The 12330-nt window shown below is 39.5% G+C and overlaps 1 protein-coding gene across 5 annotated transcripts in view; it reads right to left on the reverse strand.

Annotated features, from left to right (window-relative positions):
- MID1 (midline 1) overlaps nucleotides 1-12330 on the reverse strand; it is a 239171-nt gene that overhangs the window by 18897 nt on the left and 207944 nt on the right. For all 5 annotated transcript variants that reach the window (XM_063392821.1, XM_063392824.1, XM_063392823.1 and 2 more), the window contains 3 exons: nucleotides 11750-11857; nucleotides 8520-8668; nucleotides 5130-5257 (listed from right to left, as the gene is read on the reverse strand). In XM_063392821.1, the coding sequence (XP_063248891.1) occupies nucleotides 5130-5257; nucleotides 8520-8668; nucleotides 11750-11857 (385 nt within the window). The remainder of the gene's footprint in view (nucleotides 1-5129; nucleotides 5258-8519; nucleotides 8669-11749; nucleotides 11858-12330) is intronic.

The following is a 12330-nucleotide window of genomic DNA, read 5'->3' on the forward strand; positions in this document are numbered from 1 at the left end:
AAGACCTAAAGAGTCTGCTTGAATTAGTGGTACTAGAAATACCCACGTTGCTGGTATGACCATGAGGGAGTTGCTGAAGCTCTTTTACATATTCAGTACTGATTCTACCTTGTATCATGACACTGGGCTGAAATCAGCACGGAGGAATTGGAAAGGCACAGTTAAATCAGATGTGGATACAAATTTTATGTATTATTAACTCATCATGTGTGAGTTGGTACCAAGGGCTTGGTCGTACATACAAATCATCTCAACCTGTCCTTGGGCAGACCAGGACTGCTAAAAACCAACAGAATGAGATTACACCCAAACCATGAGACTGAGTATTGTCTGGAATTGGACTTTGATCTTTCAGTGCTGACAGAGTTAAACAGTAAGACAGGTTGTACAGAGTTTCCACAGCAAAGTTGTTTCTGTGTGAAAAAATTGGTGGCATATGCTAGGCAATACAAATTTCTTCGTGCAGTCATAGGTGAAGTGATGGATGAAGAAAACGTATCATTGTTTCAGATGGGATTTCTGAAGTAGGGCATATTGCAAGGTCAAAGAATGGATGTTCCTGCAATTGACTTCAAAGTATTAAGACACAAACCAAGCATTTTTGATTCACAAAGGACAAAACCAATCCTAATGACAGTAATGTTGTGCAGAGACTTTGCAAGTCATATGTATTGCTGGATCCAGCTAGATACGTGTTTAGAGAAAGATGGTTTCCAGATGAAGAGCTTGAGCAACTTAAGATAAGAACGCTTTCAAAAGACTATCAAGGCTATATATACAGAGAATAGAACAGTCAGATGAAGATTAAAAGTATTGTTTTAATATACTGAGCTTGATATCTCAATGTCTGGCTGGCAGCTTCCAGAAAGATATCAGAGATTTCATTTGGATAGCAGAAGCTTTGGACAGACATCTACGTAAATGATAAGCACATAGTAGTTAAATTTATTTCTTCAGTAAAGAAATAGCCTAGGAAGAAAGATGGGGTTGGGGAGATGGAGGATGAGGAAGATCTGACAAATATTATACTGGGAAGAATCAAAGGAGAAAAAATCTCCAGGAGACAGCCAATTGTTTCAAAAGCAACTGACAGCAGAGATAATGAAGCTGGAATTTAGGTTTTGACATTTTGTTCAGATGCAATACAGATGATAGTCATAAGGTAGGCTTCTTCACTTAGTTCACAGCATAGATCTATGACTAGGATGTACAAATGGTCTTCGTTTTACTTAACTGTGAAATGTGATAAAAGTAAAGCCTAATTCACTCTGTCACAAAGTGCTCAGTTTGTGATCTATGAAAATTCCATGCACCAGTCTGAAAGGAGTAATAGAAATCTTTTTGTGGAGTTTATAGACAACAGTAGAGAATAATCAAATCCATTTTACTCTTGGGATTTTATATATATATATATATCTAATGTATACCTATATACATATATTTACATAAATGTATTTTAACTGCCTGCATAGGTCGCATTTTGTGCTCAGATAATTTGGACAGGAGCTTTGCGTTTTGCCACTGCAGCCATATGTTATTTATTAATGTGAAGAAAAGCCAGTTAGAACTGTTTTTCACTGGGCATCAAGGGCAAGCATAAAAATGGTTTGTTCGGAAAAATACAGCTAAACTGCTTGATATATATGCAGTTTCCTTAACTAAGTTTCCTTAGGCTGCATTGTGAGCAATTTTTTAAGACTGTGGATGAGTTAGGAAAATGGCAGAGAAGGAGCTATGTAAATGACACAGTCATCATGATGGATCACAGAAAATATCTTTCTAGCAAGATAACCCTTCATTTTGGTACAGATATAACCTTTGTTTCCTGCAGTGTGCAGCAATTAGGTTGATAATACTGACATATGATGTACAAAGGGGAGAAGACCTGAGGGATGCAGGAACAGACTGCCGGACAGCACTGATCTCATTTAACTCTACAGATCTAAACCACAGCTATCTGCAGTTAAATAAATATATCTATCCCCTGTTTGGAGACAATTGGGAGAAACAGGCAACTCCAGAATGGAGTCAATGCCTTGGTATATGTGCCTCAAAATCACACACACACAGAATCACCAGGTTAGAAGAGACCTTCAAGATCATTGAGTCCAACCCCACCCTAACACCTCAACTAAACCATGGCACCAAAAGTGCCACATCCAGTCTTTTTTAAAACACATCCAGGGATGGTGACTCCACCACTGCCCCAGGCAGACAATTCCAGTACTTTATCACCCTTTCTGTAAAAGACTTTTTCCTAATACCCAACCTATATTTCCCTTGGCATAGCTTAAGACTGAGATGGTTATTTCTCCTCTTCAAACATAAAGGAAGATGGGACTGATTATTTTAGATGTAGATTGCTAGATTAGGTCAATCAGTCCTTTTTTTGTTTTAATCCTTTATTTCGTTTCCTTGGATTTTTATAAATTTGGGGTGAAGGCTCAAAATGATGGCAAAATTCCTGCAGATTTGGAGAGGCAGACACTATAACCTTTCACTGGTACTGTATAAGAAACTGAAATTACTCTTATCACATTATTATGATAAGATCATATGTTGTGTTTTATTTATCTGAATATGTGTTAGACACTGATTGTATTCATCTGTCACACAGTGATAAAGAAACTCCTTGCAGATACAATTTCTCTTTTAGATATCGCAAGAGTGCTGCTGCCCTGTGCATGCACCCAGTCTTGTGTTTCCAAGTATTAATCTATTCACTATTCATAGAACCACAGAATCAGAGAATACTTTGGATTGGGAGGAACCATTAAAGGTCACCTGGGCCAATCTCCAGACAGTGAACAGGGATAGATTTCTACGGCCTCTCTGGCAACCCGTTCCAATGTCTCACCACCTTCATTTTAAAGATTTTTTTCCTTATATGTAGTCTGAATTTACCCTCCTTTGGTTTAGATCCATCACCCCTTGTCCTTTCTCAATAGACACTACTAAAACATTTTAAAGTGTTGAAAGACCACAATAAGGTCTCTTCTTGGAGCTCTCTCTTCTGCAGGCTGAACAACCCTAACTTTCTCAGCCTTTCCTCTGAAGAAAAGCCAGAAGCCAGTCCTGTGCTTGGAAAAGATAAGGGTTGGCAAAGAGGAGACTGCGCCCTCCCATTCTCCAGAACTAACACAAGTATATCCTTTGAAAACTGGGACAAGTGAATGGACCCAGGAAGTGTTTTTCAATGCTTTCTAACAGTGCTTTGTGCCTTTCATTGCAAATTCTTGCTGCTAACAGCAGATGCTTAAAGACCCTGCAGAATAAAAACCTACCACGTCTCTTCTGTTTTCAATTGAGCTGGAATGAATTGTTCTAATTCTGGCATTGAAATCAAAACACCCTAAATTACAGTAATTTGTTTTTCTTTGTGAGTCATTGTACACTCTGAGACTGCACATTACTCAGGCTTTCAGTAAGGGTCTAATCCTGTGGGCTTCCTCAGGCCAAAGCTCTCCCTTAGGCGACGTGGGGCTCTGCTGTGTGGAGGAGCCAGCCCACAGCCTGGCTCAGAGCACACCACACATTCCCTGCTTCCAGACACAGCCAGGTGCTCCAGTTCTGTGATGGAGCAAACACAGTGTCACTGACATGAGAAAACATCTTTCACTGCTGAGCTGTGATGTTCATTGCTTGAAGAGCTTCTGGTTCTCATGGGAACTCTTCCAGGCAGCAATCTGCTGCAGCAAGGAGGCAGCCCCAAGGGAGAGGGCAACACCTGGAGCTGCCATCTCCTGGGAAATAGGGTTTGGTCCCTGCTCTCCCTCCTCTGGCTGCTCCAGGCTGAGTTCCAGCTGTTCTTTCACTTCACTCTGCTGCAGTGGCTTTTAACCATTTCTCAATCCTACTTCCTCACACTCTGGTGGTGAAGAGTGCAAAGAGAAGAGGTAGGAAATGCATCCCAGTTGTTTGAAGTAGCTAATGCTTCCTGGGGTGTTCTGGGACTGCTAGAGGTAATATATTCAGTATTAAGAGGAAGAGTGTATTTGGTTTATGTAGCAAGGTTTTGGAAGTGGCTGAGCTGCAAGGGTTATCTCTGTCAGAAGAGATCAGGAGCTGACTCAGTATCAGGCACACACAGTTCTAAGATACACCTGCCACTGCCCAAAGCTGAGCCCATCACTGGTGCTTGTGGTGCCTCTGTGGAAGCATTTTAAAGAAAGGGTAAGAAAGGCCGTGCAGCAGTGAGGGGAGAGAAGAGAGAGAAAATGTGATAGAAACAGCCCCGCAGGTGTCAAGATTGGTGAAGAAGGAGGGGAAAGAGGTGCCCCAGGTTCTGGAGCAAAATTCCCCTGCAGCCTGTGGTGAAGACTATGGTGGTGCAGGCTGTTTCCCTGTAGCCTACAGAACACAACAGTGAAGCAGATATCCACCTGCAGCCATGGAGGACCCACACTGGAGCAGTTCTGTGGACTTCCTCCATGCTCTGGAGGAAGCTGCAGATTGCAGAGAGAGGACCACACAGGAGAAAGGTCTCTCACAGGAACTGTGGCCCATGGGGGACTCACGCTGGAGCAGTCCACTCCTGAAGGACTGGCCAGAAAGGACCCACTCTGGAGCAGTTGTTGGAGAACAGCACCCTGTTGGAAGGGCCCATGTTGGAGAAGTTCATGAAGAGCTGCATTCCGTGGGAGAAAGCCCATGCCTGAGTAGGGGAAGGGCACCAGGAAGAAGGAGTGGCAGAGATGATGTGTGATAAACTGACCACAACCTCTGTTCCTCATCCCCATGCACCACTTGGTGGGAAGCAGGTAGAAGAGCTGGGAGTGAAGTTGAGCCCAAGAAGGATGGAGTAGGGGAAAGTTTTTTTTAGATTTATTTTTATTTCTCAGTGTCCTACTTTTACAATTAATTTGCAATAAATTACATTAATATTCCCTAAGCTGAGTTTTGCCTGTAGCAGTAATTCTTGAGTGATCTCCTTGTCCTTATCTCAACCCATGAGCTTTTCATCTCATTTTCTCCCCTTACTGAGGAGATGGAGTGAGAGTAGCTTGGTGAGCATCTGGCAATCAACCAAAGTTACAACCATAGGGAGAACTCAAGAAAATACTATCACTACTATTTTATGAGGACTATAAAATAGTAGCACCTCAAGGAAAAAAAAAAAAAAAAAGTACCTGTAAGGTAATCAAGGCATTCCAACAATTTCTTCTCCCTGGTAAAATCAAGTGCGAAAGTATCAAAAGTATCGTTGAGATTAATTTCAGGAATTAGAACTTGGGAGGATGCAGTTGCCATGGAAACCCTGTAATGAAAAGAAAAATGTCTTTTAGCACTCAAGATGCAATGGCTTTCATATCAAGGTGGATCTGATCAATATGGTTGTTATAGCTTCTCAAAAAGCTTGATAAAAGCTTATGTACATATTTTATTTATATGGTTTAAGTTAGGAACTTCTCCTGCCACTTAGACATTTTTGACAGCAAGATTTCCAATGATTTTTTCAACTGATCTTAGGCCTATCATGCATTGTTAGATAAGATTTTAACAAAACATTGGCCAAGCAGCAATATCCCTTGAATTCCTCTTTTTAAACTTCCGTTGAACCAAAGAAGAAGGAGCACTATAATTAGCTGTGTTTTAAGCAATCCTGACAGATGCTGCATCTCTCCCAACCCTTGTTTTCCCAAGCAGCTTCTTGCTCCAGGCAGGCCTTGGCACTGCTGTCCCAAGGGCTTGGTGCAGTCCCCACACCTCCTCAGCTGCTCACCACAGCACGCTGCTGTTAACTTCAAAAGGCACAGGAGGGAGATAAAACAAATAGAAGCCAGCATGGTTTATTTTAAAAGGCTTTTCCCTGCAAAGCATGTGTGCATACTTATATTTCCTCCAAAACTGTAGTTTCCTCACTGCCTCATTTCAGGAGCTACTTTTACATTTTCTCTGTCCAGTTGTACTAATATAAAGAGATGAACTTTCACAAGAAAAATGCCACCAGGAAGCATTTTTCAGACCCTTCAGCCTGGTTTCTCAAAGTGCATACTTCTAGAAAGTTGGATACTGCATGTGTTTATAGAAAGTTTGACTGGTTTAAGGAGAGAGATCACTAAACCTTATGGTATTCAACAGAAATTGGGCAAATGTTTCTGTTTGGAAGTAAACAGACAACTATACATGCAATCTATGTCCATTATCTGTCATTCTTGTCACATTTGATCAAAATATTTGATTGCATGAATTTAAAATTTTCCCAAATTATTCTTTTTCTGTAGACAGGACTGAAACAACTCCAGGACAAATGTTTACTAAGGACTACTTTTTCATATATTTTTTTGTGTAGTATTTTGGGAAAATACGATAAAGTCAAAGCCTGAGCAGTACATCTCATTGTCTTCAGCATAGCTTTCAAAAGCTGAGCTGAGGAGGTTTCCTGGTCAATATTCTTGTTAGATAGTTTTCAGCATTGTTTCTCTTGCAGCTATGGATGTAGAACTTAGTTTAAAGTAGATCCTAGGAGATATATATATGTATATATAATCACCAGGCCTTTTGGGTGCTCTGTATTTACATGTGTTAGTTTTTGTTGAGATCAACAATTCAAAATTTCAGATGCTGTGTCACCATATTAGGTTCAGAGGATTGAATTTTGTTCTGTAATTTTGCCCACTGATGACACTACTTGATTGGAAAGTTTTTTTCTAGGATAAATGCTTTTCACCCACTGTAAATAATGCACAACTTAATCATCAGAGTGTATGTAATGACTTCGCTAGTGCAGTTACCTGTGCTTACAACAGAAAATATTTTACTGCAATTACTTTGAAATGTGTGGAGGAAGAAATGCAATGAGCATGATTTCAGGAGCTTGCTTTAGCTGCTGGAGCTCAGAGCCCTGGTGAGACTGTTTCATGAGCATTCTAAAAGCAAACAAAATGTTGCTCTCCACATGAGAACAAAGAGAGTACTTGTGGGGAATAATTTATTAATTCTATTTAGCCTCTTTTTCCATTTGCAATTTGTCTACAAGCACTTGGTGTTGTTTTTTTACTCTCTGTTTTATTCACTGCTTGGAATGATTCTGTGATTTTCAGGGTGTTCACAGCCATTCCATTACAGACAGCAGTCTGTGATAGCCAAGAACTAAGTTTGATTGGGCACATATGTCAGCTTGTTTCATTTCTGCACTCCCAGTGTCTCTCCTGTGATTGTATTTATGATGCAAATGTTCATGCTTCCAAGTTCAAAATGGAGCTTCTCTGAATATTCAGTGGTAGTCAGATAGAAAGCCCTGTGTCTCCATAAGTTTCTGCCCTACTGCTGGTTCTGCTGAATAGTGACAAAAAGGGCAGACCCCCACATTCAGCTTTTGATACTGGTTGTAGTTTTACTACTGGCTTCAACTGAGATGCCACAATGTTGTTTGATGACAGAGTATAAACCACAGTCTGAGAGACAACATATCACCCACTGCCTTGCCTTGTCTTTTTCTACTGATTTTCAATTATCTGAATCCAGTGTTGCTGGATTATTATTAAATTGATAATTAGCTTTGATGAAGACAGATGCCGCACACCTGAGTAAGTAAAACACTTAAAAAATGTAATAGGAGAAGAGAATTTCATGATTTGGATTTGGGGGAAATTGGGTGGAAAATGTGAAGATATAATGTGAACCCAGAAATAATAATAATTAAAAAAAACTATTTAAAGAAATAGCTATTTTTAAAAGAATTAAAAAGAGCATACATTTGATGTTTTTCTTTTTTGTCCATATCCTCCTTTCTTAAAACTTTTTAAATTTTTAAAAGAATTTTTCTGATTGCTGAACAGCTGATATTCCACCAGAATATTTTTTCATCAGAAAATCCTGCTGAAATTCAACAGGTATGTACTGAAAACGAGACCAAATCTTCTGATAGCATGGTCCTTGTCTTTGGGATCCTTGCTATATCTGGCATGCTGAAGAGGAGCCAGTATCCTGAAAGGAGTAGAAATTCCCTGCACCCAGGGACCCAACACAACAACTGCTGTAACTTCCAAACGCCCTGGACTGTTGAATCTCCATCTCCTCAACATGCATAGTGCAGGTTCACAAAGTCACACATTACATTATCTTGTAGCTTGCTATTTTGTGAAGACTGTGAATCCATTAAGATCATTCTCAACTTCTCCTAAGGAATGTACTTACTGCCTAATTTGTTTCTCAGTCTCAGAATTTTTCATGAAGTAGGAATTTCGGCCATAAACCCATTTTTTAAAGTGTGTTTAACGTCAGACACCTGCTTGGCAACCATTCTAACTCTTTCACTTGTGTATGCTGTTATTGTTGCACCCTTAATTTGCACCCTTTTTTGACTGCTTCTTTTCTTAAAAGGATTGTTTTGATTCAGCACTACAGTGAGGTTCTTCCCACTCCGGAATAGCATGCAGTAGCATTTTGGGGGAATATGTCGACTACCTCCTGCCTCTGACCACATCTGAGATGTGACAAGACAATAGAGCAAATGTGACAACTCAGCTGCCTTAAGTTGAGGTCTTTCTTTTTGTTGAGAGGAACGTCCCCTTTACCTTTCAGTGATATTTTTAGCTGTCTGCAGGAAGCGGGCGTGGTCGTTCTCCTTCAGGGACTGCTCAGCCTGAGAGATGAGGGATGTCGAGCGCTCAATGCACTGCTTGCAGTTGGCAATCTGCTGAGCCAGCTTCCTCAGCCTCACCACCTTGAGTGCAAACACAGGAAAGCAGTCATGTCTCTAAGGTCACAAATCATGATTGGGTTTGCAATTCAGAGGCAAAGCTGGGCAAAGGAGGAGTTAAGATGAATGGCTTTGGTGACAAGCTTTGTGGTGAACTCCATCCAGCCATGTAACATTTTTAATAAGGGACAGGCACAGCCTTTCTGCCTGAATATTTTCCACATGGAAAACAACAGTGGAGAGCCAAAACAAGCACAGCTGGCCTATTTTCCAGCAGAAGGAACGTCATTTCCTGGTAATTTCTGCTTACATGATAACTAAGGTCTATTTAGATAACCATTTCCCTGAAATGATGAGATCTGTGTTAAAGGCTACTTATAGATTAACTACATTTTTCCTATTGCTTAGCTGAGTTTCATAAAAAGAAAAAAACTGAAAATAACAGTTAAAAGAAAAAGACTGTTCAATTCTGTTAACAATACATGTCTGACATCATTATGTGCTTTAAGTAAAACAGGGTGTTTTCTTGTTGGATATTTTTAACTGGACAAAAGCACAGTAGTGCTGGGGAGCTGCTTATTATTACTGCAAACATATGTGCTGGAGATAAACACAGTAGATGTGACTGTAATCATTAGCTGAAAGGTTAGGGAAGGGCACAGTCCTCCCTTTAAAGACAATGTTGGCTAACAAAACTTTCAGGAACTACAATAGTTCCTGAAAGGTCTGGGAGTCCTTCCCTTTGTTATCACATCAGGATCATAGTTTGCACAGGAGTAAGAAATAGGAAGGAAATTAAGTAATTCTGGAGTTTAGAAAGGCACATTAAGACCCAGTTACATGCAAAATGAGGAAACTAACAACCAAGTGGGTTGGCAGAAATGTCCAAATTTATAGTCAAGAAAAGATTCCCAATCTCAGGAATTAGGGCACAAGCTATGAAGTTGTTGATTTGACTTTCAGATATATTTGCATCGCAAGCAGTGACAAGGGTGTCTTAGTGCAGCTATCCGGCAACAGAAACAAGCAGAAAATTAAATATTTTTGAAAAACTCTCCAAAAAAGGTTTTGGAAAAATGCTTTGTGTCATGTAACATTTGTATCTCTTTAAAGACAGAAACAGCAAATAGAAGAAGATGCTGAGAATGCACAGATTTTGGTAATGCAAATGATTTGATCAGCTCCTAGGATGAACTTATGCTGCAATGTTTCCTGTAACTGTGCACTTGCAGATATTACAATTCAGTCTACACCAGCCTAACCAGGGAAAGGCTCACTGCAGTGTTAAGAAGTTTATCTCTTTATTTATTAATTAATTAACAAGCAAACAGTGAACCAAAATAAATGTTAACTTGTGAGTTTTTTGCAGTGGAAGGCATACCGTGATTTGTGATATCTATATATGAACTATACTTCTCACTTGATTGATTCTTTCTTATATCCTCAAGAAGATGAAGATGATAAATTGAAAAAGGAAGTCTCAGTCAGTCTCCACCTACTTCTGCAATGGTAGGAATGACATCTGCCCTAGGATTTTCTTACCTGGTTGATATTTACTGCTTTCCTGTTACATGTTCTGTGGAATTTTATAAGGTTTGGGTGATAGGTGAGATTAAGTATGGAGCTGCACAGGATGTTCAGACTTGTGTAACTAAACCTGCAGCCTTGCAGGCACAGCTAGAACTTAGTATGTGTTTCCAGCTCTGTAGCCACACCTACAGTCATAGAGAGAAATGTGTCATGCTCTACCCTCCAGAAAGACTCTTAGCACAGGTTCTCTTAAAGGAAGATACATTGGACAGAACTTCCTGTGGCTTTTCACATGGGTCTCTCTTGAGACCTTGAAATCTTTCAACATATACCACATTTGAATCAAAGCATTCCAGACTTTGACTGGACCTCCACTGATATAACTTTCAACTCAACAAAATAGAAAAAAGAATGGGGACAGATTCTTATAACAGCTCTATTCAAATGACTTTGGAGTCAATTGTATTACAAATGTTCCATGCAAATGGAAATTAGAATACATTTTTGCAAGCAACAGGGTTTTTAAAAGCAATGTGTATATTTAACAAATCCAAATGAATGGTAGCTTTTCTACTTCATTGGTAGCACACTTGGTCTCTCTGCATAGAGAAGAAGAGTTGAACAAAAATGAAGGCTATCTATTTCATTTGAAGGGAATTATATTTTGTTAACACCATGAGGAAATTCAGGGTTTTTCACACAGTGCACAAGATGTGTTTCAAACGTGTTTAAATTAGCCCTTGCCTTCAGGCTTTTCATTTCAAGTTAATTGGAATATCTTGACAGCCACATGAACCATTTAACCTGCTCTTGACTTTATTCCTTTCCTGAGCTTTTCCCACACAAGAAGAATGAATATCTGAACTAGTTAGTTTAGGAGTTAAACAGTAAACCCCTTGTACCTAGAAAATAAAAACATTAATTCAACTCTAATGCATTTCTGAGTTAAAAGTTAGCTAGCAAAATATGTTGAAAATTGAGTATCAGAGATTTTTCCAGCTCAGTGTGTTTGTTACAAATAATCATGGAACTTTAGGAATTAGAATGCACACCTAATTTAATTTCTTGCACACGTTTGAATATCTTTTTTAGTAAATAACTAAAGATTTCATATTCTCATAAATGACAATGACTGGAACAAAATTTTTGTGTGATATTATTTGAATAAAAAGTTGAAGTACTTAGAAAAAAAGAAAGAAGATAATTGCCAGACATGATTCTACATGCTGTGACATTTTGTGAAAGTTAACACTTTGGGGGAAATACTGTCAGGGACATAACAGAGTGAAGGAAACATTAAGTGGACATAATTTGTCATTTACCGATCATGATATTTCTGGTTTTATCCTTAAAATTTATAATCACCTGTAGTAAGAGAAATACCAAATAACAAGTTGAGGTCTAGTATACTAATCTTCAAGGATTTCATTCTTCTTTACATGAAAGTATCAGTCAGTAGCCAAGGACTACATAAGGACTTTTACAATTTTCTGCCATTAATATCTGCAGTCAAAAAAGTTACATTCAAGAGGAAACAGTGTTGAGCTACTTGTGATCTAAAGAAGAAAAATTTACCTTTCCTTCTTTGATTTTGGTTCCAATGATTTGCCGTCTTTGCTGGATTATTTCAATGAGTTGGTCACATTCTTCCATCAGCTTAGTTTCTTGGCGGGAGGCATTTACCTACAAAGAAAAAGCTATGATTAGCAATACCTTTTTTTGATATTTTCCTTTTCTGTCTTCTAATTTAAAAATTGCAATTTCTAAAATATTTGGTTTGGCTTTCCTCCCCACCCCCTCCTTTCTGTGTATAATGTGTTATTTTCAGTCCCCTCTTTTGGCTTTTGTGAAGTACTGAATTGAGTCTCAATGTCTTGTTTGCAGGAGGCGGGACTTGCAAATAGACAATCAGGTATTTCTAACTCGAGTGAGAAAGGTCTGGTTTGGTGAGTATTGAGTGGTGTCAGCTCTAACACACACCAGTGAGAGGCGAGGTCTCTTCAGGAGCTGCTCCACACATCACGGTTTGCAGCCACCCACAGCACTGCGGTGAGCACCAGCGTGCCCAAGGGCACGGGTGCTGGATCAGAGTCCCTCTGGGGCAGTATCCCCTCTCCCTGCTGCCACAGCCAGTGTCTGATAGTAAAGAGTGCTGG

Source organism: Prinia subflava, chromosome 3 (assembly GCF_021018805.1).
Source record: "Prinia subflava isolate CZ2003 ecotype Zambia chromosome 3, Cam_Psub_1.2, whole genome shotgun sequence".
In the NCBI taxonomy this organism is placed as follows: domain Eukaryota; kingdom Metazoa; phylum Chordata; class Aves; order Passeriformes; family Cisticolidae; genus Prinia; species Prinia subflava.